This window comes from Melanotaenia boesemani, chromosome 6, assembly GCF_017639745.1.
Source record: "Melanotaenia boesemani isolate fMelBoe1 chromosome 6, fMelBoe1.pri, whole genome shotgun sequence".
NCBI lineage: Eukaryota > Metazoa > Chordata > Actinopteri > Atheriniformes > Melanotaeniidae > Melanotaenia > Melanotaenia boesemani.
In genome coordinates, this window is record NC_055687.1 from 28,114,822 (window position 1) to 28,141,966 (window position 27,145).

The 27,145-nt window shown below is 38.9% G+C and overlaps 3 protein-coding genes across 3 annotated transcripts; all 3 read right to left on the reverse strand.

Moving 5' to 3' along the window:
* tmem147 (transmembrane protein 147) lies at window positions 1-4,875 on the reverse strand. The gene is made up of 8 exons (XM_041989104.1): window positions 4,756-4,875; window positions 3,954-4,058; window positions 3,406-3,475; window positions 3,233-3,298; window positions 3,005-3,141; window positions 2,811-2,895; window positions 2,356-2,477; window positions 1-722 (listed from the first exon to the last, which is right to left on the reverse strand). The coding sequence occupies exons 2-8, from the start codon at window positions 4,028-4,030 to the stop codon at window positions 602-604; spliced, it is 678 nt and encodes a 225-aa protein (XP_041845038.1). The 5' UTR covers window positions 4,031-4,058; window positions 4,756-4,875; the 3' UTR covers window positions 1-601.
* Window positions 4,876-7,008: 2,133 nt separating this feature from the next.
* On the reverse strand, window positions 7,009-8,909 carry LOC121642055. Its single transcript, XM_041988523.1, has 3 exons — window positions 8,618-8,909; window positions 8,224-8,536; window positions 7,009-8,027 (listed from the first exon to the last, which is right to left on the reverse strand). The coding sequence occupies exons 1-3, from the start codon at window positions 8,896-8,898 to the stop codon at window positions 7,827-7,829; spliced, it is 795 nt and encodes a 264-aa protein (XP_041844457.1). The 5' UTR covers window positions 8,899-8,909; the 3' UTR covers window positions 7,009-7,826.
* Window positions 8,910-15,442: 6,533 nt separating this feature from the next.
* On the reverse strand, window positions 15,443-26,928 carry gapdhs (glyceraldehyde-3-phosphate dehydrogenase, spermatogenic). The gene is made up of 11 exons (XM_041988085.1): window positions 26,858-26,928; window positions 19,104-19,163; window positions 18,091-18,187; window positions 17,872-17,978; window positions 17,244-17,334; window positions 17,028-17,146; window positions 16,778-16,859; window positions 16,519-16,670; window positions 16,247-16,409; window positions 16,064-16,161; window positions 15,443-15,939 (listed from the first exon to the last, which is right to left on the reverse strand). The coding sequence occupies exons 2-11, from the start codon at window positions 19,130-19,132 to the stop codon at window positions 15,870-15,872; spliced, it is 1,008 nt and encodes a 335-aa protein (XP_041844019.1). The 5' UTR covers window positions 19,133-19,163; window positions 26,858-26,928; the 3' UTR covers window positions 15,443-15,869.
* Between the last annotated feature and the right edge of the window lie 217 nt (window positions 26,929-27,145).

A 27,145-nucleotide genomic window follows, 5' to 3' on the forward strand; every position in this document is an offset into this window, starting at 1 on the left:
ATAAGACAATCATTTCATTACAAAGAAACCACAGAAATCCAGATTAGTGATAGACTTCTTTTCATGTGTTAAAAGAAAATTAGCAGTTGTGTTTAAAAACATTTATTTGAATATAAATAAATGGACAAATTTATGGCTACAGAGTTAACTGTCTAGGAGCAGTGACTTAATTAATTAAAAATCTACTTCACTATATGATAAATGCATTTATCCTCACTCACTGGAAAACATAGAAAAGATTTTTTCCTATAAAGTATTAATTCATTTGTAGTTACTCTGATGTAAAATCACATTTTATAAAACCAAAGCAGCTCATGTTGACCAATCACAGTACAGAAACCTTCTGATGTCACAGTTTATTCTGCACCTTCAACTGATGGAGTGAAATTGAACAAAATGATCTCTTGAGCACATTTTTCTATCACTGGTCCATTCGCACTGAACACAACAAACTGGTAAGAAAACCAGTTGGTGATTTGTGCCAGTTAGATCACTCCGCTACCCACTGACAATAATCTTTAGAGGTGTATGGTGACAAAGGCCACACAAACACCCCTTATCCAGGGGCCATTGAAGGCCTATCCCTGATGCTGACGTTTGCTTAGTTGCTGTGAACCAGAGTGACAAACAGGAAGAGTGAGCAGAGAGAGATGGCACCAGTCAGCACAGCTTTCACCAGTAACACTGTCCAGCTGCCCAGCAGGAAGACGTGGACAAACAACCTGAGGACACAACAGAGAGGAACATGTTCAACATGGTTTAAACATGCAAATATCAGATATTAAGTCAAACTAATATTACAAAACACCGCCCACACCAACATGATGGAGGTGATGAAATATTATTTTAATAATTAAACCTGTACAATTGATAAATATGACTATGAAGTAAAAACTCTTGAAAGAGTAAAACAAGTTATTTTAAAAATGGGATCTGTAGAAAAGGACAAATTTGAATAATTTCAGGAGTATTAAATTTTCTAAAACCGCCTTTATTTATAATCTTTTTGTTTTCTGTAAATTCTGCTATGCTAACTTTTACATTACATTTCAGGTTTTCAAGGCCGTGATTGTCTTTCTGAGGTTGTCAGAATACGCAAGAGCAACGAGAACATTTCAGGACTCGGAGGTGAAGCTAACAAGGAAGACAGATGCTTTAGACTCTGAAATAAAAAAAATAAAATAACTGATTCATTAAATATTAAGACAATAACATATTTTGCACAAACGGTCATTATGTAATCACAAAGCTCACTCCTAACCAGTGTGTTGTTGATCTTTTCATAATATTAAATTTATTTATCAATAACTTAATGGATAATATCATATTTAAAGTACCACTCTTCAGCTCTACCTTCTTTTCTATATGTAATCACTTCTGATGGTAAAGAGCAAATGCAGAAGACTTCACAGCACTAAAGGTGATATGACTGGGTTTTATATCACAATGGTGGGATTTCATATTTGGTTTTCATAGCAGAGAAGGGGTTGAATGTTGTGAAAAATAATGTGAAGACCTAGTTACAGAGCCATAAGTGCTGTGGCAAAATCTTTTAACTTTATAGGACCAAAAAGAAAAACGTAACATCTGCCGGATGCAGAGTGGACATCACTTACTGATGATTTTGATGAATTATGATGAATTACTTAATTACTTAACTTACAATATGAACAGATATTAAATTAACAGTTAAACAAATTCAAATATAACCATGAAAAATGCCAGTGCAACAAATAATAAATTCAACTCATACATATATTCATGTTTACTCCATTTCAGGCTGTGTAAATGGAAATTAGGTCAAATTAGCTGACGTTCCATTGTACATATATATTTTAATAAAGTAAAGCTGTAACACAAGAGCCACATTACTATATACAAAAGTACCAGTTATCCATGCTTATGAGTGAATGAATAAAGCTTTTACTATTGTTGCATGGTTTACAATGAAACTTATTTTCTGTAGTAGTGGTGCCATCATGTGGTTTATAAAGTCATGTTCAGCTATTTGAGGGCAGCTCAGCATCGCAAGCTGAACTACAGTTTCACTTTTAAAAATCATTTCAACTCTGATAATATGAAAGTTTTTACATCAGTTTTGATAAGAAGATTCTTCTGTAAGTAATTCTGTCCATGAAGTGTGGACAAGACAACTTTATCTCCTTCCTGTTTCTAAGTTATATCAAACTTAAGAGGTCAGACTCAGCCGTTCTTTTACTGATGTTATACTTTTTAGACTCCCAGTTTGAGTGAGCTATATACTCCAGGACTAGTTTTTAAACAAAGGCTAGTTTTGTCATCCTTAAACTGAATGTCTTGACTTGCATATGTTTGTATAGAGCATGCAAAACTTACTCCATTAAGAAGGACTTATAGACACACAGAACCAGCAGAACGGTAACAGGCAGCCTGAAGCTCTTAGGGAGGTCATATCGGGTGAACATCCACACCACCGATGCCATAGCAATGTAATGAACCTGTACAATCACAAACATTTTCATTCCTTTTTTTTTTTTCATACAAGTACATTTTTATAAAATACACATTCAACAAAAATGTCAATATTAGAGGATGGAGCAAATGAATGTTTATTTTCATCTTAACGTCCAAACAGGAGAAAAGTTGTTGCAATGATGAAGTTTATAAGTGCAAGTAGCTTTTGGTAAAAACGATTTGTTAAAAACTTTATGTGGATGTCAAATGGATAAAAACTGTTGAAATCAAATGTCCAAATGCAAACTAAAGACTGAGTGGAAAATACATAGAGTGATTAAATTTAGAAGATACAGGAAAGAAGTCTAGCTACTCACCAAACTAATGTTAGCGTCAAAGCTCATCTGGATGTACTTCCAGTCGAATTCAATCCCTCTTGCTCCAACCCACAGAGGAATACACCTGAAGAATCACAAAGAGATAAATAAATAGAGATGCAGTGTTTTTTAATGAGCTAGAAATTCAAGTTTGTTTTTTTTTTTGTTTTTAAAAAGGAAGACTGACTGCCAACCTGGACATCACAAGTTCAGCTGTTGCCCAGCCCATGGCAGCTACCATGATCTTGTACTCTCCTTTACCAGCATTACGAGACATCACAAGGTGGAGGCCCAACAGGTCTGCCAGGTCCACTGTGGCTTTCATGAATTCCTAGAAGACAACACAACACACAAATACAAATATTATGTTATAAAAAAAAGCTAGTATTCAGTGTGCTTCCTCATGAAGTTTAAACACTCACCCCTACAAAGTCATAAACTCCTGCTCCTCCTTCCCAAGTGGGAAAAAATGTAGCGAGGAAAAGCATCTGAAGGAGGAAGTTAAACAAGCCACGTTCACACAAAGAGAAACATTTAATTTTTATGTAAAAACAAGCCCCCCCCCCAAAAAAGCAGATCAGAGAAAGTCATTCACCTTGCAGAGCTGGACAAAAAGGTATGTTGCACCAGCCTGGACGCATCTCCAGAAGGCATTGTACTCTGAGCTAAGCATTTAACAGACAAACACAGAGTTAAATCCTAGGCCTGAGACACAATGCTTGGCATGTCAGCTTAACGTTATGTAAAAGAAGAAAAAAAAAACTCCACTTTAGAATACAAAGTTTTAAGATACGAGTTAAAATAATAAGTGCCTTAACACACAGGAAAAAAGTGCCTTTAGTGAACATACTGGGCAATTCATGAACATGCTGTGCAGATCTAAGAGGATTATGTAGACCCTCTCCCAAAACCTCAGACATTACTAAGAAGATTATTATCTTATAGAGAATTTACAGTCTCTAAACATGTTACTGCTGCAACAAAGGTATTACTTTATTTTTATTTATTATGGTACAACTAGATTTCTTCTTAATGAACTTTCTTTAGTTGTGATCTCACTGATGGCATCACACAGCATCTAAAGTCAAACAAGTGTCTTTCAGTCATCACAAACTTTGCATCTTCCCCAATTCAGACACTCACAGGCCACTGCACTTGTATGTTATAAAGTAGGGAAAATAGGCCAGGGCAAAGCAGTTTCCGAAGTGAAAAAGCGTCATGATGTATGGCGACTAAATTCAGCTCAGCCTGGAGATAAAAAAAAACAAGGAAAACACACATTAAAAACAACTATGCAATGCATTAAATAATTATACCATTCAAAATAATACTTATCACATATTGCCCGAGACAGCATTCTGATTTACAGCTCCAGACTTAAGTCTGTTAAATGTTTGTCTAGAAATACTAAAACTAAAAATGTGCTGAATTAAATTTCTCGCTGTCTCAAAACTATTATCAAGCGAGAAAATTACGAATTTGTAGTAACTCAATGACTGCTTTGTTTACAGCATAAAACAATTTACAAGATAACCTGTTTGCTGCGTTCATAAAACAGTTAGACCAATTTAACCTTACATGTTTTTAACTGAAGAACGTCAAGTGTTCTAAGATAGTCAGTGTCTCATATACACGAGCACAACAGCTAAATGACATTGGATAAAAACAAATCTTCCATTGCCTTCTAAAACCTTAAGCGTGTTCATTAAATGAGTACCTAACAAAGCAACAGAGTCGTGTAAATCTGCTAAGAAAATGAATAATCTGTATTTCAGCTAGCTAAGCTGCAATGTCTTTAACCGGCGTGGGCACGCCGATACATTATGCTAACAAGGTATTTATCACTGATAATATTCGCACGAAGATTGTCCCTGTTGTGGTAAGGGTTAGAGCTAATGGCAGCACCTATGAACCAAAAAATAACAACTCAATAAATGAAACTTACAACGTTAAAAGAGAAGAGAAGACACACAATCGTGAAACTGTCATTAAATGACAAACGGAAGTGAGCCAGGCGTCACTTAGAAATGCTTCCGGCTTTTCTTCTTCTTCTTCTGCTTCTTCTTCTGCTGCTGCTTCTTCTTCTTTGTCCCTCCGGCAGTCTAAGTATAGCTCAGTGCGTTGCTGCCACCTACTGTCACAAAAACGGCGCTGTCGCTCTTCATCCCCCGATGTCTATTTTGTAATTTGTGATATGGACCTTTAAGGTTTTAAAATAATATCCAGCATTTTTTTAACTACTCCACAAAGGAATAAGCAATCAAATTTACTGCTCTTTCCACTAGATGCACTTGATCCATTGCTCCATAAAACACATCCATATCCAAATAGAGACAATAGTAGTAAAATTGCCCCAGTGAGAATCTTCTTTTAAAGTCACATTTGCAGTCTTACCTCTATATCACACACAATCCTGCAGAATTCAGAGCGTGTCTCAGTCGTGTATAATATTCTGATGATATTTTTTCTAATAAATCCATTAAACCTCTTAAACTTGTTTTTCAGTTTGCAGTCAAATTCTTGACTTTCCACTAAAGTATGTCTAAATATAATTTTTCTTCCATTGAAACACTAATATTTGCGTAAGACAAGTGTAAGACAAGGTTCTGTTTGACAATAAGGTGGTAGTATTATTTTAAGTTTATTTCATGTGACACAGCTCCTAAACAATAAAAGAAACACTAGTGATCCCTTCATCACACAGGTTACTACTGGAGGTCCAATCCTTCCCTCTTCATTTAATCAGTTCCCATTAACCTGCTATCAATGGGAACTTTTTATTTATTTATTTATTTATTTTACTTTATTTTATTTTATTTTATTTATTTTTTGCAGCTTAGCATGTGATAACCTTTTATGTAAATCCCTTCCCTCTGTAGAATGATGTGTCATACAATTCCCTCACAACACCCTTCAACAACCCTTTCCTTACGTTCAGAGATGTCATCCAAAGATCTCCAGCTTCCTTCAGCTTGCCTGGTTTCTCCTTATCGCTGACATTTGATGCATGTCAAAAGCCTTATGGTTCATTTCTAAATGTAATAATGTCATTAGGATTTACACAAAATGAATCTAAAATGATTAAAAACTTGTTAAAATACAAATTTTATATTTTTTTTTAATCAAAATTGCCATATAATATATGTTGGTTGCTTTGTTTTTCTTAATAAAATACATATACATGTCTGCATTCACAATGATTAACTGAATATTATATAAATATCATCAATGTAAAATAAAATCCTAAAACTCGGCCTACAGTGAAGAGACTTCAATCTAATCTTCCTCTGTGTTTTCTACACTGTCAGTTTCTGTCTGCACTTCTTTACTGTGGCAGATGAAGTTTCTTTTTTCTGAGCAGTCCCTTGTGATCTGTTACTGCCTCTTCTTAAAAAGACCCTTCAGTGTTGCCAAAAGGTCGGCAGTCTCGAAGACTGCCTTTGTGGTCCACCTCCTCCCTGTCCATCCACCACCACTCTCCTCCCAGGAAGGGAAATCCCCTCCTTAGTGTAGATACATTTACCAAACTTGCCAGGTTTAGAGGTGTTTGGTCTTCATTTCTTTAGTACAACATGTACATAAAAACAAGATGAGAATGGATGTTTTTTCCCTCCTACACTGAATGTATTTTGGGATATGTGGAGTGAATTTTGGTGATCCAGTTTTTGCTTCAAATTATCAGTTGAATTATTTAATTGGCTCTGAACTGGATGGTTAAATTGTGAGTGTGGCTGTTTGTCTCTGACTTCAGTCCAGTGATGGACGGGCGACTTATCCAGGAAATACCCTGCATACTAACAACCAAGGATAGAAGGCAGAAAGTAAATATGGATGTTATAAAATGGGTCAAAATTAGTTATCATCCATTTCTAAGGTGTCTGTATTATTCATGCATATTAATAGATGTTTCTATTTTTATTTTCTGTGTCACCATACTTTTCCTCCTGCAGAGGATGTATACATATATACAGTATATATATATAAAGAGAACAAAAACAGTGATGTGTAATGAGAAATAAACACAATAAATAGTTATTGTCTTTAATTTGCTTTGTCATCTAAGTAAATGGTGATTTTAAAAACAAATATCAAGAAATAAAGTGAAGTGTACCCAAATACAAAGTGTGCTCAATGAAACACAAATTATTTACACAAACAATTATTTAATTTTTTAATTTTTTATTTATTGCTTTTTTCTTTCAAATTCAGTCTTATATTTGTTTTTCTTTATGGCATATAGCAACAGGAAACTAAAAAGAAACCATTAGCCGCATAGGCAGTCAACACCATCTACAGAAATATTAATATCAGTCGTAAAATGCTTTAAAGGACAAATCCACTCATTTATGCAGCTCTTCCTCTCTGTATTAATTACTTCTAATGTATTTACAAAGTTTCATTTGAATGTTATTTGGATATTTAAATATTGAAAATAATTTGCCTGTTGTGCTCTGCAGCATTGAGTCCATTTGCATTAAGGATTTAAATGTTTTAAGTCGGCATTTTAACATACTGTTACTTTGGTTGTGGCTGAACTGAAGCGTCTACCAATTATCTTCATAAATATGACAGCCATTTAAACAAGGGGAAACAACAACAAATCACTGCATATCAATACATATTAGGTCACATAAACAAATAGCCAAGAAGCATTTTAAACTAGAAGCACTCAGAGAGCGCATACCTCCACCAGCCATAGGATCATTCATCTAGAACAAACCAACCCAAAAGGCCCAACAGCCAACCAAACCCCATGCTAACAATTCAAGCAAATATAATCCAAAATGATTAAAAACTTGTTAAAATACAAATTTTATATTTTTTTTAAATCAAAATTGCCATCTAATATATGTTGGTTGCTTTGTTTTTCTTAATAAAATACATATACATGTCTGCTTTCACAATGATTAACTGAATATTATATAAATATCATCAATGTAAAATAAAATCCTAAAACTCGGCCTACAGTGAAGAGACTTCAATCTAATCTTCCTCTGTGTTTTCTACACTGTCAGTTTAGGTCTGCACCTTCGTACGGTGGCAGATGAAGTTTCTTTTTTCTGAGCAGTCCCTTGTGATCCAGTTACTGCCACTTTTTGAGAAGACCCCACAGTGTTGCCAAAGGGTCGGGCAGTCTGGCAGGCTGCTGTTGTGATCCACCTCCTCTCCATCCATCCACCACCACTCCCCTGCCAGGAAGCGGAGACCCGTCCAAACCTGACAAGCACAGTGCAGAGTCTGAGAATCACCTTTCATGGAAATTCTTTATGTGAGTGCTGATGCATTTCAGGGGACACTAGTTTATTTAAAAGACCAAAATAAAACAATTAAATCTTAATGATTATGTTGAATTAAAGACTAAGTTTGAAAACTAGTTAAAATGTTCTGAAGGAAACAGTTTTAACCCTCAAACCTCATCAGTGGTGGCTCTGTAGATCTTGTCTCTGACATAGCTGTAGTCTAGTGGGCTGGTCACACTCAGTAGGTCATACTGGTATGATGATGTTGTCATTTCCCTGCAGTGATTCAGGGCGTCCTCCCATGTCTTGTTTTCAGTCACCACCACCAGGTTGTCATCATAGCAGATAAATTTAAACTCTGCGGAGCACGTCTTACTGTTCCACTTACCAGTTGTAGGCTGAAAAGAGCCACAGTCACCAGTTAATTTTAAGTCACCCCAGTTGCTGTCTTGTGAGACATAGTCTCCTGAAAGTCCCTCACCAGTTCTGCAAAAAACACAGAAATGCAGAGACACTTAACAGTGAAGTTAACATCATTATCAAGAAATACACAAAAAGGATACTCACTTCACATTTATCCACTTCCAAACTGAAGCTGTCTCATTATCTCTGTGTAGACCGATCCAGAAAAACGATGATTGTCCTTTTAACCACGTACTAAGCTGGTCAGTGCCCACTATGTCCCAAGTAATCAAGTCAACGTAATTACTTTGGCAGTACAGTCTTGCGTTTGTCCAATCTAGTTTTTTACCAGGAAGGAATACAGTAATTTCTATCTTTGATTCTAAGCAAACTACACTCGTGAGTAGGAAGGGTAACAGGAGCTCAAAGATGCTAATTTTCCCCATGTTGAGTCCTGTTGTCACATCAAGTTAAAGTGACCGGAGAGATGCTGCCACTCTGCTTTTATATCAACTGACAAGTCAGTCCCACTTGGACACATATGCTCAGATCCAGCTGACCTCTCCTCCCCTGCTGTTGAAGTGAAGGTGGAGATATGTCACTGTTTGACTTTTATCTTTCCTTTAAGGTGTCCTTTTTGTTTTTGTTTTGTTTGTTTGGTTTGTACTACATGAACATCTGTATGGACCAGAGAGGAAACATGAAAATATATTAGGGTGTCAAATCAGTGCAAATTTATCAAACAATTCCTCATTTACAAAATCAAACAATATTTCAGAAACAAACAATGTTTTCAGAAAAAAAAGCACTTATAACTAAAATATGTCAACAATGGATGTTTCATGATGGAATTAATTATTTTTCCTTTTTAAACTTTTACATTTTAAGTTTTCTGTAAGTTTTATAATTCATATATTAAAAATCAAAAGATCTTTAACCTGTTGGGACCATACATCCTGTGGCATAAATTTGTATTTTATTTATTCTCCCTTCCAACTACCTACACAAGTTTTACCCCATTGGAAAGTTAACACTATTTAAATGATCTATACCATTCCAGGCTACGATCAGAACAACAGATTCAGTAAACATTTATTTCTGACCAGTCGCAAACGTAATTTATTTTTGAATCCATACTGTGCCCCATAGCAGATGATACGGCAACAAAAATGGTCCAATAAAAGTAGGCTAGTAAAATAATTACTCCACAACAAATCTAACTTTACTAAACTTTCCCATTTCAGAAGAGTTTTGTCTTTATTCTTTTGTAAAACATAATATACTTGAAAACAAAGTGAGGACGGCGGTTTCATTTTCTGAAAGTATTTTGTGAAATGTGGAATGAATTTTTAAGTATTTTGCATGTTTTCTGCATCATATTCTGGATATTCCCAGGGGTGCTCCAGTTGCTGTACTTCTACACACCTGTTCTCTTTAGTGCTTTTATCCCTTCTGTGCCCTAATCTACTAAGTTTTCTTCTTTCTGCCTAAATTAAAATATGTATTTGTAATCCTGATATCTAATCTATATGACCTGATCAGAAACGGTGATGGAGTGACTGGAAATGATGGTGGTTAATTAGCTTTTCATGTACATGGGGATTTTAAAAACAAATTTTAAGAAATGAAAAACAAAACCAAACAAAGTGTACTCAAATGCAGCATTGTGTGTTTCAGTGGTTGTCAGCATTTCATTCAAATCCTCTTCATTCAAAACAGTCCTCGTGCTTGGATGGGGAAATCAGGCAGCAGGTTGGCTATTTGATCCTCTGAAACGTCTTGGTGATGAATGCATCCTTGACATGATTCATGTCCGGCTTACCAATTCAGCCTCAGTTGCAGCTATTTTCAAACATCAAGTGTTTTAAAATGGAAATGCTACAGACAAAAAGTGATGATAAAATCTCTGTTGTACAGCTGGTTTTACTCTGTCATCTAAAGACAAGGTCAGAATGCATACTATGTTCATGAGGTGGCTAATCCAACTAAACAGCAGACAAAATGTAAGTCAAACTGCCTTTTTAAAGTAAGTAGTTGAAAAAAAAACTATTCACATACCCAAATTCCAATTATATTATATTATATTATATTATATTATATTATATTATATTATATTATATTATATTATATTATATTATATTATATTATATTATATTATATTATATTATTAGTTGACAAGGGGATCTTGACCATTCATGGGATCAGGAAGCAGTTCTTACAACATAAGAAAGGGCATGAAACATTTCTTCTAATTCAGTTTATATTTTTTGTATATTTCCAGTCATCCAGGTCATGACAGCCCTCACAGCCTGTCTCTTCCATGTTTGTGCTCCTGTAGGAGATTGATGGATTTGTAATAAGTCATTAGTCGTTTTTCTGCTACTGCAGGAAGACTTATTCAGAATACAGACAAGATAGAGGTAGAAAAAATAATCTGTGCATCTGAAGAAAACATCTGGACTTCTTTTTAGTTCTTGAAAAAGGTTCATGTCTCTTTTCAAGATGATTGATCATTTTTGAATGGTTTTGAATCCCAGGTATGTCCCCTCTTAGGGACTTTAAATCAGCACAACTGAATTTTGACGGATTTTATTAGTGAGCCACCCAACGTTAACTAATTTAGCATCCATCTTGTATCCTGTCTTTAATCTGAGCACAGCCAGAAAACATAGTCTGATGTTGAGTCTTGTCTTATCTCTAGCTCTGTCTCTTTCTCTCTTTACCTCTCTTCCTCTAATAATATCCTCTTCTGTTTATTTCATTAATCGGCTAAGATTTATAAGATGCATAATCATTTTATTTACAACACATGTTGTAAATGACTAAGCACCCTTGACTAAGGTAATAAAAATGTATGGGATGATCAGAAGGTATTTGAACGTGTATTTTCAGTGACATCTACCCCTGTGAAGTTGACGTTGTTGTCCACAAAACTGATATGTTGTCTGATGGCCGTTAAATGATTTGAAAAACAAATTGTTGTTTCCAGATGTTGACAGACTTTTTTAATAGCTCAGTTTGAATTTGATGGCTGCAGCATATCTGAGAAAAGTTAGGATGGGGGCAACAAAGGTTGGAAATGTAAGTGATACGAACAGGAAACAGCTGGAGAAGCAGGCTTCAATGGATACGGTTAATTAGCAAGAGCTCAGTAACATGATTGGGCATACAAAGAGCACCTTACAGAGGCAGAGTCTCTCAGAAATAAAGATGGGCAGTGAATGTAAATTATGTTCCTCAATCTGAAATATTCCATCATCTGCAGTGCATCAGAAGATTCAGATAATGTGGAGACATCTGTGTACAGGGAACAGGGCTGAAAATCAATACTGAATGCCCATGATCTTCAGCTCTCAGGCAGTGCTGCCTTAAAAACAAGAACAATTCTCTCGTGGAAACATAAGCATGGGCACTTGCAGAAATCACTGTCTGTGACCACAGCCCACTGTGCTATCCACAAAGGCAGCCTAAAGCTCTACCATTAACAGAAAAACCCATATTTGGTGCAGAAACATCAACATGTTCTGTTCCGAAACTCCTTTAAGTGGACTGAAGCAAAGTGGAAAAGTGGTCAAAAATTTCTGAAAAAAAAATTTCAATTTTTTTTTAGGAAAACATGGACACTGTGTCCTCTGGACTAAAGAAGGTCGAGACCATCAGGTTTTTTTTTTTTATTAATTCTGTTTTAAAAGCCTTTGTCTCCAATGATGGTATGTCTATGGAGTGTCTATGGATCTGACTTGTACCTCTGGAAAGGCCCCATTAATGCTGAAGTTTTATACAAATTTCAGAGTAGCATCCGTCCAGATGAAGTATTTTTTATGGAAGAGCTTGCACATACTGGATTTATGCAACATGGATTCATAGAATAAGAGTCCGGGTGCTGAACTCAACTAAAATACATTTGGGGCAAAATTTAAAAAAAAGACCCCAGATACCATATCAGACCTGAATGAGACAATATTAGTATTTCAAAGGTCAAAAACAGTCTCCTCAGTGCCCGGGCATTTACAGACTGTTGTTTAAAGAAGAGGGGATGTGGGTCCTGCCATCAAATTCAAGATGAGTTCTTTTTTTTATATATATATAGGAAAAAAGTTCAACTTTCAGCATTTGCCATGTTTTCTAGATTATCTTGTAGATTGTTTTCAGTATTGGTTTAAGAGATTTGTAAATCATTGCAGCATGAAACATTTTCAGAGCTGGTGTTGAAGACACTGGCCACAAAGATTTTGATAACATTGAATAATACATGACACAGCTAGAACTTTGTCTGCTTCATCCTCAGTCTACTAGAAACAGGAGCAGTAAGGTAGAGGCTGTGCAGGACAGAGTGAGGCCACTTTGGTTGTTGCTGCAGCCATTTTCTTACTGGCTCCACTGCCAGCAGATGACTATATGAATATGACACCATCATTTCAGTCAATAGTCAGAGTTTTGACCTCACAGACAGGGCTGAATTTTTTATGTGAATTGTAGTGATAACATGGTCATGTGATGTTCTGCAGTGTCAGGGGTGATGGAGTTAATGCTGCTGTTGGGTCTTTATGGGGATCTTTATGTGTCTTCAGAAATCAATATATGAATCTCCTCTTGGGTAAAGTCAATAAGATGGGCAGTTAGTGGCTTCCTGGTTGCTAATATTAATATTATTTTTTTAAACTTATCTTTGAAGATGGTATTTTCATTATGTTTATTGTATTTCATTTTATATTTGTTTTTGTGATAATCCTCTGTGTTAAGTACAACTGTGCAGTCCATTCTTTCTCCCCACAGGATGGTAATGATCCTGGTTTGTCTAAAAACAAAACAGAAAAAAACTGACTTTGTCTGTAAGCTTTGGTATCTTCTGGTGGTTCTCCTGTAGTGCCACAAAAAGACAGCAGATGGCTTTGAAGTTTCCTCGCAGCTACTCCATCCTTGATTTGGGGTAAACAAGTATGGAGACAAGAAATAGCTTTTGTAAAGTATTTGTCTGTCCATCTAAAAGGAAATTTTATATAGACAATTTTCAAGGTGTCTACACAAAGGATAAGTGAAGACACAAGAAACTTTAGAAATTTGACTGCCCATGCATCCTTCATTCAAAATTCTCCTTTTTCAATTATGCATGTCTCCTTCCACCTTCCTTTGTCCGCAGACAAAGCGCACTGTAGATTCATTCAGTCATTTTCCTTGCTCAGTTTATCCAGTTCAGTATTGCTGGGGGAACTGGAGGCTAAAGCTGCTGTCAAACAAGAGGCACCCAGTCCATCACAGGGCACATAGATTAAATGATTTATAAAAGAAAAAGAAAAAAAAAAAAAAGAAAGACATCCATCCAAATATTTTCTGCCACTTATCCGGAGTCGGGTCGCGGGGGCAGCTGCCTAAGCAGGGAAACCCAAACTTCCCTCTCCCTGGCCACATTCACCAGCTTATCCAGAGGGATCCCGAGGCGTTCCCAAGCCAGCCGACAGATGTAGTCTGACCCCTAGGTCTTCCCCGGGGCCTCTTTCCGGTGGGAGGAACAGGAAGGAACAGTGAGACCTCCAGGTCTCACTGTCATCGCCCACGTGATCATTGAAGTGACCACGGAAGTCCCCCTGCAGAACGAGGGAGTCCCCGGAAGGAGTGCTCTCCAACACCCCCTCCAAAAAGGGTGGGTACTCTGAACTGCTATTTGGTGCATAAGCACAAACATCAGTCAGGACCCGTCCCCCCACCCGAAGGTGGAGGGAATCTACCCTTTCGTCCACCGGGGGTAAACCCCAACGTACAGGCGCCAAGTTGGGGGGCAATGAGCATGCCCACACCTGTTCGGAGGGTCTCACCGGGAGCAACTCCAGAATGGAAGAGGGTCCAGCCCCTCTCAAGGACAATGGTCCCAGAGCCCAAGCTGTGCGTCGAGGTGAGTCCAACTATATCTAGCCGGAACCGCTCAACCTCACGCACCAGCTGAGGCTCCTTCCCTGCCGTAGGGACGAGGTGACATTCCACGTCCCTACAGCTAGCTTTTGCAGCCGAGGATCAGCCTGCCAGGGTCCCCGCCTCTGGCAGCCTCCCAGTTCACAATGCACCCGACCCCTATGGCCCCTCCTGCAGGTGGTGAGCCACGGGAGGAGAGGCCCATGTCACCCTTTCGGGCTGAGCCCGACCGGGCCCCATGGGCAAAGGCCCGGCCACCAGGCGCTTGCCTCCGTGCCCCACCTCCAGGCCTGGCTCTAAAGGGGGGTCCCCGGTGACCCACGTCCGGGCAAGGGAAACCTTGGATTTTGCTTTCTCATCATCATAGGGGTGATTTGAGCCCCACTTCGTCTAGTCCCTTCCCTAGACACCTGTTTGCCATGGGTGACCCTACCAGGGGCATGAGCCTCTGACAACATAGCCGCTAGGATCGTCAGGACGCACAAACTCCTCCACCATGATAAGGTGGCGGCATCATCATTAAATCTTTGGATTTTTCTGAATTCACATGTCTGTTTTATATATTTGCAATATCAGGGTTGTTGGGTTCAGGAAGATATCCTGGTTTCCATGAGGTCAGAGGTCAGATTTCTAACCGATTACAGGGCTAACATTTAAAAAGAAACAACCACCTGCTCACACCTGCAGCAAGTTCAGAATCACCAATGAAGCTAGCATGCATTTGCATTATCCTCAATGTCACAATGAGAAAACAGACAAGCCTCAGCCAAAGATCCAAACTTAACAGATTTTGTTACCTTGACATGTTTCAACTACATCTGTAGTCTCCTCAAAAAAATTAATAAAATAGATATTTGATCATCGAGAAGACAGGTATAAACCTGATCAGATTACTACAATGTCAGTGCATGAGTTTGGCTTCTGTACATTGGCTATCTGTACATTATGTCAGTCTACAATAGAGTGGATCAGATTAACTATCATTTTGACTAATTTCAAGGTAATTAGTAGCCCAAGTACTTTAGATTGTTGGGAGTTCTCACACTTTTGGTCCATTTAAAAAATGAGACAAAACACTCAGCCTTAGGTTTTTTTCAAACTTTATTTCTTTGCCTCGTTAATCTTAAGCAGAGTTACAGTAGATCTGCCTCTCAGCTTCCTCCTTCCACTGGTGATTAAGCTTTTAAAACACACCAACAGTGAGATGGATACAGTAGTTACCATAATACTCAGCCATAACGACACATCTAAAGTGGCAGTGGAAGGTGGAGAAGGAACACATGGACACAAATACTTTCACCGACCGGTCGCCTCGTCATTAAAGGAAAAGACAGATGAACTCAGAACACTCAAACACACTGTTGCTGCTGCCTACATTTACTGTAGTAGAGCTAAGGGCTTTGATGCTATGACTTGGCTATGGGTGGGGCTTGTGTGTAAAAGAGAAGGGAGGGGTAGAAGATGGTTATGAGTGGTCCCTTTCTGGACTTCCTCTCTGGGCAGGAAGTGTCTACTCCTTGGAGTGCATGTACAACAGCAGGTCAGCGACACGGTTGCTGTAGCCATATTCATTATCATACCTGTGAGGAAGGGGAAAAAAAATCAGCCGATTTCTGAATGTTTTTTTCTAAATGTTTTCTTTTTCGTCTTCGGAGCAATGAAAACTTCTTGGTTAAAATGTGGGTGAAATGTTAAAAAACTGACCAGGAAATGAGCTTGACAAAGTTGTCGTTAAGAGAGATGCCGGCACCGGCGTCAAAGATGGAGGAGTGAGAGTCACCAATGAAGTCAGCAGACACCACCTGCAAAATACAGGTCAGAAATCTTCATCTATATATTCCTCAAAGTGGGTCATATCTTCCAGGAAGATACAGAGTAAATAAATACCTGGTCTTCAGTGTAACCCAGAACTCCCTTCATGGGCCCATGTGCAGCCTTCTTCACGGCCTCCTTAATCTCAGCGTAGGATGCAGGCTTGGACAGACGGCATGTCAGGTCCACCACGGACACATCTGCGACTGGCACCCTGAACGCCATTCCTGTCAGCTTGCTAAACCGACATGGAGAAAGAATAAGAGACACATTGGTCTTTTCTGGGCCCTCACAAGCTGATTATGCATTTTTGGCCACAATTAATGAGGGTTACTGATGATACACACCCGTTGAGCTCAGGGATGACTTTGCCCACTGCCTTGGCGGCACCAGTGGAAGCTGGAATGATGTTCTGGTGGGCACCGCGGCCATCACGCCAGGCCTTGGCGCTGGGTCCGTCCACTGTCTTCTGGGTGGCTGTGTATGCGTGGACTGTAGTCTACAGAGAGAAGAGTCCCACAGTGTGAAACATCAAAGCCCAAAAATAAATAACATTGTGACTGCAAAACTTGTAATAACGCATTTGGTTACTGCACAATTACTTACCATGAGAGCCTCCTCGATGCCGAAGTTATCGTGGATGACTTTGGCCAGAGGGGCCAGGCAGTTGGTGGTGCAGGAGGCATTACTATAGATATAAAAAGAAACAAGCTGCTATTAAACTCAACTATATTCTTTTCCGTTTTTTTTTTTAAACACAGGAGGTGCAATCTTTATGTTCTGGTTAGACAATGGAGCTACATGTTGGAGCTTGTTTGTACAAAACAGAAAATATACAGAAATGTGTATCCCTTACCTGACAATGGTCATGGAGGAGGGGTCGTATTTGTCCTCGTTAACTCCCATGACAAACATTGGAGCATCAGGTGAGGGGGCGGACACAACCACGCGCTGCGCACCCCCCTGGATGTGAGACTGTTTGGAAGAAAGTGAGCACAGATCAGAAAATGGACAATCTGGTGAGCTGTCTATACTCCTTGGTTTTAAGCTATATTTAGGTGTGAATACATACAGAGGCCTTTTCCACGCTGAGGAAGACTCCAGTGGACTCAACAACGTATTTGGCTCCAGCACTACCCCAGGGGATCTCAGCTGGCTTCATACTAACATAAACAAAACAACCCAAATAGAGTCAATCCCAGATTAAATGATTTGAAATTTGATTCATACAACATTAAAATACTGCAACAGCACAGACAGCAAAGATGGAGATAATGAGCAAATCATCACAATGCAAGGAAAAGGGTTAGTGCTGCTGTTGTTGGAGAAATGCAACCTGTGCTTTCGAACTGCGTGCAGAGCCTTGGTTTATGCACGGACACAGTGCTCAAAGCAGTGAAGCTGGAATGTCTCTTCTATACCCATCCTCTATGCTGGCTTTGCTTTTTCCAGATCAGAGAACATATTACATAATGCACTAAAACAACAGCTGGACCTCGGGTTGGAGGGGGTCATTATATGAGTGAAGCATTGAGAAGCTTAAAGCCTCATTCTGCTGGCAGGTATTCACTCAGATTATTGAAGACCAGCAGGTCAAACTGGAATAAAAACTTCACTTTAAAAATAAAATATTAAGAAAAGCATTAGCTATCTGTTTTCAGTAGAATTACTGCTGATAGACACTAACCATCATTACTTACCACTGGAAAACAGAGATGGCGTTGCCATCAACGATAAGCTTGTCGCCTTCTTGGGAGACCTCACCATGGTAACGGCCGTGAGTGGAGTCATACTTGAACATGTAGACCTAGGACGGGCCGGGGAAGAAATGATGGTTAACAACGTAATTTGGTTGTAAAAAATCTTCTTAAGTGTGTACGTGTGTTAGTTTATATGTGACGAAAACGGGATTTTCTCACCATGTACTGCAAGTCAATGAAGGGGTCATTGATGGCCACGACTTTGATGCCTTTCTCGAGGCAAGCCCTCAGGACCAGGCGGCCGATGCGACCGAAGCTGCAGATCCAAAGATGGAGACAATGATTAATAACAGCTGCTTTGGGAGCTGAGATTTCCTCAGGATGTCAAACCACTCCTGGGACCACGCATCAATCTTCTAACAGACTAAATATAACTCCAACTGTTGTTTTGCCAAATAAATGAGATATGTGTTTTTGTTTTTTTTAACCTTATTAACTGGCTGGTTTCACTTTGTTTCAATCATACTGTCAACTTTTTAAATGTCATGGAAAAGAATAGGTAAATCCTGCACATTTCTATTAACTGGGGAGGATTTTATCTTTTATATTGCCATATTGCAATCATTCTTTCAAGTCAGTCAGATCACGTTTTCCCCCCACGGCTGCAGAGCCAGTTGACCATTTAACTTATCAGGTCAAAGTATTTCCATGCCCAACCAAACTAAATAAACACGTATGAAACAGTAAAAGAAACCAAACAATTTTCTGAGCAACTATGGAAGATTTTTTTTCCCTTTCAATATTTTGTTATCTAACACATTCAACTGTGCATCCAAGTCTGATAAAAACATGGTTTTTAAAGTCTGTTGAAGGTGAGCAGCTTGCAGATGAACCACAGGATTTTTTCTTCTGTTATACCAGGGTTCAATTAAATACATCACACAGTAGGAAGTAAGAATAAAGCCTGTGAGATGAAAGACTAAGGGCATGTGAATTTAAAACACCAACAAGTCATTATGACAAATGACAGCTTTTGCTGTGTAATTATAATCTGGCAGATGTCTGTTTCTCTTGTTCTGAACATCCGCACAAAGTTCAGCACATGCATGAGTCATTCTTCATAAATATTTACTGATCCTCTGCTACTGCATCCCCTCACTAAGCTTCACTGACATCCTGCTAAAACATCTGAAATTCAGTCTGAACCATCTTGTTTATAAGGTCAAACTCACCCATTGATTCCAACACAGAGGTCTGACATGGCTGTTGCTGCTTAGGGGGAGTGGAGTTACCTGAAGAAAAAAAGATATAACCATGTTATTAGAAAAACTAAGTTATGCACACTACTTAATCTTTACTAGTTTGTGCTTTAGAAATGTATCTGTAACTGCCTTAAATTTGGACAAAATGTTGAGGCAGTTTGCGAATGGTAACAGTTTACCAATATGGAAAGTTTTACGCCTCAGCAGAAGAATGCTTCTTATTTTTCAAAGTTTATGTTAACCTTTGAAAAAGCATTGTATACATATCTGGAAAATTCTGGCATCAAAATCCAAGTCTGTGCATAATTCCACCACTATGTTTTACAACTCTTTTCTTACTTTATGGCCTTCACTTGTTTTTGTTTGATTATCCCACTCTTTCCATCTGTCTACCATGAGCCTGGACAAGAGCATGCAGGGTAACATTAAGTGATTTGCAGACTTCCTCTCTTCTTGTAGCTTTTTGTTAAAGAGATTGCACGTGAAAAAACTTGCAAGCTAGCAAGTGCCACATAGTGTATAATCAATGCAGCTTTAGCACAGAAAAGAAAAACTAAACATTTAATATGCAAGTTGATGTGCAGTATGCATAAAGCTGATGTTAATGAAAGCGAGCAAGTGTTTAATTATGATTATGACCAGTCAGTGAAAAAAAATAAAACAGGTAGTCAAATGCGTGTCTTAAACAAGTATTTCAGATGTGTGGAGGGGTTGGACCACATAGGGACATGCTTAAAAACAATAAGAGGGGTGGGAGAAAGTGGTTGGTATGTAACGCAGTAGAGACTTGTCTGGCAGCTGAGCTGAGGGGAGGTCTGGCCTTGTCCCAACTATGCGACCTGCTTTTCTCTCTGCTTTCCTTTTCTTTAGCTGCTGCTTCCAGCACACCCCTTTCTCCTCCTCTTCCTGCTTATTTTCAGCTCTATCCAGGCTCACCGCGGGCCTGTAGGTGTGACTTCGGATGACAGTGAACATGATCTGATTACATATGGTAAAAACAGTCTGTGTTTGTTCTTTTCACAGAAATCTTTTCATTTTCATATCATTTCTATTACTGGATAAACACAAACGTCTATTATGTCTATTGTATTGGAGTAAATGATAAATAAAGATATGAATGTCTGCCTCCTCTTTTCAGTCTCATCTGTTTTACTTGTTTTGTCTCTAAGCTTCCCAAATATATATAAGACACTTGTGACATAAACTTAAAACATTGATAGGTGTGACTTGGTTAGCAAGTCCTTCACATTTACAGCTTTTTATCTGTAGCATGAAGTTAACAGAAATGGCACCTTGATGACTTGAACGTATGTGTGTGTAAGTGTGTGTGCGGCAAGTGAAGGTAAAGCAGGTGAGGGCAACTGGATTGTCCTTGGAAGTGGCTGGTTGTCATTTTAAACTACTCTAATCTCGTAATCTGTTGTGAGCGCATGTGTGTGTGCCTGTGAGAGTGTGTATCTCAACGGGAACTCTGTAGGACAATCTGGTGAAATGCATTGTGGGTGCATTCTAAATAGGCTAGCAGGGTTGCAAGATTAGGAAACATCATCTCTGTCTCTGTTCACCTATGAACTATAGTAAATTAGAGCTCGGCTTGTTTTAAACTGGATTTATGTTGCATTTTAAAATCAATCTATTGATCAGGCAGTTTTAAAATAGCACAACCTCAATGACCGCAATGGTCTGCTTTCTTACACGAGTTTTTAGTAGTGTTGTCGTATTTGAGTTGTTGTGCTTTTCTCTGAAGGGAGAGCGACCATTTTGTGTTCTGCTACTAGCATCTATAACACAAGGTCACCAAAGATGGAGGAAGAGGAGAGAGAGAGAGAGAGAGAGAGAGAGAGAGAGAGCATTCAGTATGATTAATGTTTCTCACATTTCTCCTGCTTATAGTGTTCGCAAAACTCAGCAGTGACCGTCCCCTGCTTCACCATTTACCCTCTCAGTTTTCTCTACAAAGAGCTGTTGCCTCTGGTATCCAACAACAAAATGGCTTGTATCCCGAAAAATGATGCAACAGAGTGGTCTATTATGCTTTACTAAGCTCACATTTGATAAACATGTTAAAGCAAGAAGTGGAGCCTGGGGAATGTCCGTGAGCCTCAGTCTCCTGTACTTGGTGAAACATGGTGAAACATCTGTAAATGCTGCCTTGCAGCTGTTAGGTTGGACTGGCCAATCATGGGCAGAAAAGAAAGGGGATGGACGTTGCAATGTTCTGAAAGAAAAAACCATTTCTCAATGCCGAGGCACAGTGAACACAACAATAATAATAATTTAAAAAGGAGGCAACTTGAGTATGAATTCAGTTTGAGAATGTAGTGATGAAGAACAGGTCCCCAAATTCACAAATTAGGTTCAGACTGTCAGTCCAAATCAGATATATTTTTTATTTTATTTATTTATTGGCTTATTCAGATTACTCTGCAAACTGAGTTTTAAAATTGTGAGAAACCTAATGAAATATGGATCCAAATCTTGTTTGCTGAAGGTTAAAATAGTTGAGAAGCTCTGGTTGCTCGGCTTGATTTTAAACTGGCTGAATCTGCAGCACTGGTGTTGCTGAGTGGGATCAATACAACAACAACAATAAGCAGTGTTATGGAAGAAAAAAATGAAGGCCCAAAGTCTGTGGAGAGACAAAAGCCACACTATAAGCATGGATAATAGGGATATTTAGTAATTAGTTATTTTCAGAAATTCAGAATCAATTCAAATTCAATTTTAAAAAAGGTTTTTTGTTTGTCACATCCGACCAGCCAGCTGCACATTTATTTGGGCTAACAAACAGATAATAATTCAGTGTGGGACAGGAATTACCAGAATGTGACTTTGTTGCTGCTAAAATTGGAGAGAGACTGTTTAGAAATAGTTTCTCAGACAAAACATCTGGATAGCCAAAGCCTCCTAATATTTATCTAACAGTATCTGAGCCCACAGTGATGAGAAGTGAATCAAAATCTGACTTGTGTGACACCAAATATCCACCTAACAGTTAATTACTGACTCATAAATTACACCATTACTATAGCAACTGGTGATATCTGAACACACAATCTAACTGGTAAACAACATTCTCCTTAAAACATGAATTAGCTGAAGTCTTTAAGCTTTACAGGTGAAGATTTTACAGGTTGACTGAAGCAAATATTTTTCAGGAAATCAATACAATGTTGAATGAAATTTAACCATAATATCATGTATTAATAACAAACTAATTGTATGTTTAAATCTCTTTATGTGCAATAAACCTAACCTCAATTCTACTTCCAACAATAGAAAACAGCTTAGTAGCCAGCAGCTCTACTTTCATTTAAGTTCAAAGTCTTGCCTCTTGCAAAAGAAGACTCAGACAGGCCCAGTCTGGTATTCAGCACACACTCTCTGAAAGCCCTCACACAGACATACCACAGCTCACAGAGACCGTATTGTGCAGAAGAGGGTAAAGAGGTAACACGCTGTCAACTGCAGCCTACAATCTGCTGACACTCATTAATACATTAGAGGAAGAGGCAGACACATGGCCAGATAAAGTGGCTCTGGCAAGTTCCCTTTATCCTTTTCTGGACCATTTCCACCTTTTACAGCTTTGATATATGTGTGTTCATTAATTCTAACAAGTAGGGACACACATGAAGGGTCAACACTTTGTAGCTGGTTCTGTCATTCAGATTTGATAATATAGGTAAGAAGACAATGCTTTTAGTACTATTTGCTTCAAGCAAAAGCAGGTGCTTTCACAGGCCACAAACAGATACTGCTGCTAAGCCTGGATCAGACAAAAGTGGGGGATGTGCAGTGCAACCAGCTCCTCTTCTGAAGGGGTAGATTAGGGAAGGCCCATCCAGCTACTCACTATTTTCCTTAACCTATGTTCCTTCTCTTTTCCATCTGTGCATCCATCCTGATATCTCTGTAAGGGTTCTTCTCACTTCCTCTTTTATACTGTTTTGTATTTTGCTACCTTTAGAAGCACAACTGCTAAATGACTGTACCGCTGCAACACCTAAATTTCCCAACTTGGGATGAATAAAGTACTTCTATCTTCTATCTATCTATCTATCTATCTTGATCAGCACAAGTAAACCAGCAACTCCTCCCAGCTACCTTTACACCCCCTCTATCATCCATTTTTGGCTGCATGAGTTTTTCACACTTCCCATCACATTACCAACACCCCCTGAACTAATCATTAAAATTCAGCAACCTCCAGCTGTCTTTTTTGTTGCCACTCTTTGTATGTCTGGTCCTCTTGGTTTACTACGTCCTTCCCTCCCCCCATGACCTATTTTCCTCTCACAAACAACATGAGTAACCCATAAGGGTGGGCTTGATGGACCACTGGGAGAGGATAACTTGCAAATGGTTGACCAGCAAAGAACCAAGACAATCAGATGTATCAGGTGCTGAAGTCTGAAAACTATGAGAGCAAGCCTGAGAGGAGAAATGAGTATGACAGCATTTCTCTTGTGCCAACATTTTTCTACTGAAATGAAAGACTGATTCTACTTCTGTGTGCAACGTGTCACTGGTCTTCCAGCAGTATTAGGATGATGTGTGGAGGCAATACCTTGCTGCAAACCTTTTTACAGACTCAAGTTCAGAATAGCAAAAAATGATTTACTGCTTGACTGTGTAATGACTCATATATAGACAAAACTCAGTAAACCCATCACATAATTCACTATAGTCTTGCTAAAGGAAGCTAAAGCTAAGTTTGTAATAAATGTACCAGACTCTCCACATAGTTTAGTTTCCCTTAGTTTGTGCATTGATGATAAAGTTCACAGTGAATCAACTAATTCAGGAGTGTATCCTCATTTTACCTCACCACTCTGACCCTCCCCCTGCCTTCCTTCTTCAACTGCCCTTTTTTCACAGTCCCTTGCCTATTCAGACCTTCCCCCAGCTTCCTATTCCTCCGTCACACCCTGACTCTCCAGTGTTTTTCCACTGCAGTGGGTTGATGGCCAGAGGCCAGACAAACTATCCTGTTAGCTCATGTTTTCTCCTTTTCACGTCAAATCCAAGTGTTGGAGTAATATTTTATGTTCATCTTAATCATTATTTAAAAGAAAACCTGCTGACTTCCTTTTGATGATGTTTCATTGAGAATGCCACGTTGCTGCCCCCAACTAATCACTCAATCACCATCACCCTACCTGACAGGTAAACACACACACCCACACACTCACAGTGTCCTCACTCAGGAGGCATGGCCCCATACCACTGTTGCCACAAGATATTTTAACAGTGGACAATTAAGATGATAAGCATTATTCATTTCTATGACAAAACACACAAAACACTGTTTTCCTGGGGCTCAAATTCTTTTATTTCACTTTCTAATCACTGTAATCTGGTATTTAAATTGTCTTGCGGAATTCAAACACATCGCATGACGGTTATAACCTCACAAGCTGTCATGTTTCCTGAGCCTCAATGTGCACCTCCTTCCCTGCGTTGTGGTTCATTTCCTAAAACTGGCGACAGTTTAATTCAGAGTGCTGAGTCACTGTAGCTCCTTCCCTTTCTCAGACCACGTACACATGATGGCAGGTTGATGGTTGAGCTGCAGCTGTATGATTAAGTAGGAAAATCATACAAACCACAACACTTTAATGTGGAAAACCTGACTTAATCAAAGCTTAATCTATGCTCAGTACCACCTCAAGAATGAATGATATAAAAATGTAAATTAGTCACATGGCAGACTGACATGAAGAAGCACTTAATATTTACACTGATTGAGAACAAATGGGGAAATATGTATATACTCTTTACAGCTAACAAGTCAAAATCCAGTCCATATCTATAACCTGAGTGATAAAGACTTCACAGCAAGTAGGCAGTGAAAATTGTCTACATCTTCTAGTCCTTGTTATGCCCTGTGTGATGTTGGTGAGCTCTGGCTAATCTCATTGTCTTACAGTTTGCTCAGCAGTTAAGTACCAGAGTCACAGACATGTACATTTCACACATCTGCAGTAAGCCTGAGTTAAAACAAAGCAGAATGTCTGAGTAATTAAGAAAGACATTAAGAGTAAACAGCCTCCTAATGCACTGCATTTAACTAACATCTTAAAATAAATAAAATACAATAATAATTTCTGTCCTACTTTTTTTTTGCTCGCATTATACGACATATGGCAAGGTAAACTTTGAATAAAATAATGTGTATAAAGTATCTTGATTAAAACATCTAAATTTCAGTGTGAATATAGTTGCTAATTTCCTCCTGCTGCAGGCCTCAAGATGCAGTCCAAACATACTAGCTCAAAGCAGCTATGCGCAGCTACGGAGAGATAGCTGACCCTGAGTAGACTGAGCTAATATGTGTGACTGTCCATGTCCTACGGTATGAACTGTTAAATTCAGGTAAAGGTCAATGTTAAAGTGGTGATCAGCATCATCCCAGTAGCTCTGGGCCTTCAACGCCCTTCATCAACAGAGTATGTGACCTTCATCAGGCAGACATGGCTGTAGGCGAGCAAACCTGCACTATATGGAAAAATCAGCCACGCATTGCTAACAGATTAAGCTAAGAGTACTGTGAACTTACTTTTGTCTGAATAAAAATATCAATAATAAATGAATAAAATATAAGTATGAGATAAAATATAAATCTAGTTGTTTCATAATTATACTCCCAACGGCTTTCAGCAAAACCGAGCTTGCTAGCAAACCGCATCAACAGGTCCATCGAGTCTGAAGTCAAACTGCGGCAAAATCATGCGACACTGGGCTGCATCTCTGATCTGCCCTTCAAATGGGACTTTCAGTAACCCTCAATTTTTTTCCACATGTATAAAATGAAAGTTACGTTACTCATTTTCTCCTTTCGCTTCTCATTATTCTGGTCTATACTTCCTGTAACTGCGAGAATACAATTCATCTCAGAATGGCGTAACGTCGTCAGACTTCATCACGAAAACCAGGGGAGGCACGTAGCTTAATTTATTCACATGGATCCATTCATTCCGTTACAGCGACATCATGCTCACGGTTCATTACACAAAAACAGTACTAACCATGTTACTAAGGTGACGAGGGGGATTTTCATTCCAGCTTTTCCCACTAATTTACATGCCTGATTTTTCTCCTCTAATAAAGACATTAGCAAACCCTACATTTTTGGGTTACATAACATGGAGTCTAATCCACTTCCGCAGATGCGGCTTGGTGAGCTTAGTGGAAGACCGCGAACTTCGCTGTATGAATAAGGCGTTTAGTTTGTGTTAATTTCGTGTCAAATATTGGATACATTTACGTTAAGCTACGTGATACAACTACACAGCGGTGGCAGAAGACATTATGCAATAGCAAGCCTCTCTTCCACACTTCGAGGCTATGACGCATCCCCTCCCATCCTCACGCTTGTAGCTAGCAATGGATGGTTTATCCTGTAAAACGCGCTGGCCAGATAAACTGATATCCCGTATAGGCCCCTCTTGTCTTTTAGCATTTCTGCTGCTGTCTTCGCCACCTAATACGCACTTTTAACAAATATACGATTTTATTAACCCTGGATGCAGCCTGATGGACCTGCTTCCGCATGCCCTTTACGACGTCTAGTGTCACGACTCTCATTAAATGATGGGTTTTACATCAAGATTAAAAGAAAATATATATATAAAACGTGCAGACCTTTGGCTGCACTTCAAACGAAATCAGAAATACCTAAACGTGACAAGGACCTACGTAGAAGTGGTGTTATGGCTTACCTCACTGCTGATGCTTCTTGAGTCAGTCTGCACAGCTCACAGCGCCGTCCTCCGTTTTTATACTTGACACGTGCCTTGGGGAGCCTGGTCGCCTTAGCGACGTGACGTCACATCATCCTGCTGTCAGGAACCATTCGGAACAAGCGACTGGTCACAGTCTCTCAGCGGCTGCCATAGTAACCGGAGGAATAAACCAGTGATCTGGTTAACATCACATTATCAGAACATATTATGAGAGAATCCTGTGTCTATGATATAAGTTAATTAATTAACCAGAGAGAAAAACAG

Excerpts from the sequence above, each read along its gene's own strand:
- gapdhs (XM_041988085.1), bottom strand. The coding sequence starts at position 19,132 with ATGTCAGACCTCTGTGTTGGAATCAATGG. Across the intron at positions 16,860-17,027 it reads TCCTCCATGACCATTGTCAG|TAATGCCTCCTGCACCACCA; the intron begins GTAAGGGATACA and ends TTATATCTATAG. Across the intron at positions 15,940-16,063 it reads TTTGTCAAGCTCATTTCCTG|GTATGATAATGAATATGGCT; the intron begins GTCAGTTTTTTA and ends CCTTCCTCACAG.
- LOC121642055 (XM_041988523.1), bottom strand. The coding sequence starts at position 8,898 with ATGGGGAAAATTAGCATCTTTGAGCTCCTGTTACCCTTCCTACTCACG. Across the intron at positions 8,537-8,617 it reads TGGAAGTGGATAAATGTGAA|AACTGGTGAGGGACTTTCAG; the intron begins GTGAGTATCCTT and ends TGTTTTTTGCAG. Across the intron at positions 8,028-8,223 it reads ACAGAGCCACCACTGATGAG|GTTTGGACGGGTCTCCGCTT; the intron begins GTTTGAGGGTTA and ends TGTGCTTGTCAG.
- tmem147 (XM_041989104.1), bottom strand. The coding sequence starts at position 4,030 with ATGACGCTTTTTCACTTCGGAAACTGCTTTGCCCTGGCCTATTTTCCC. Across the intron at positions 2,896-3,004 it reads GCTGAACTTGTGATGTCCAG|GTGTATTCCTCTGTGGGTTG; the intron begins GTTGGCAGTCAG and ends GTGATTCTTCAG. Across the intron at positions 2,478-2,810 it reads TTGACGCTAACATTAGTTTG|GTTCATTACATTGCTATGGC; the intron begins GTGAGTAGCTAG and ends GTGATTGTACAG.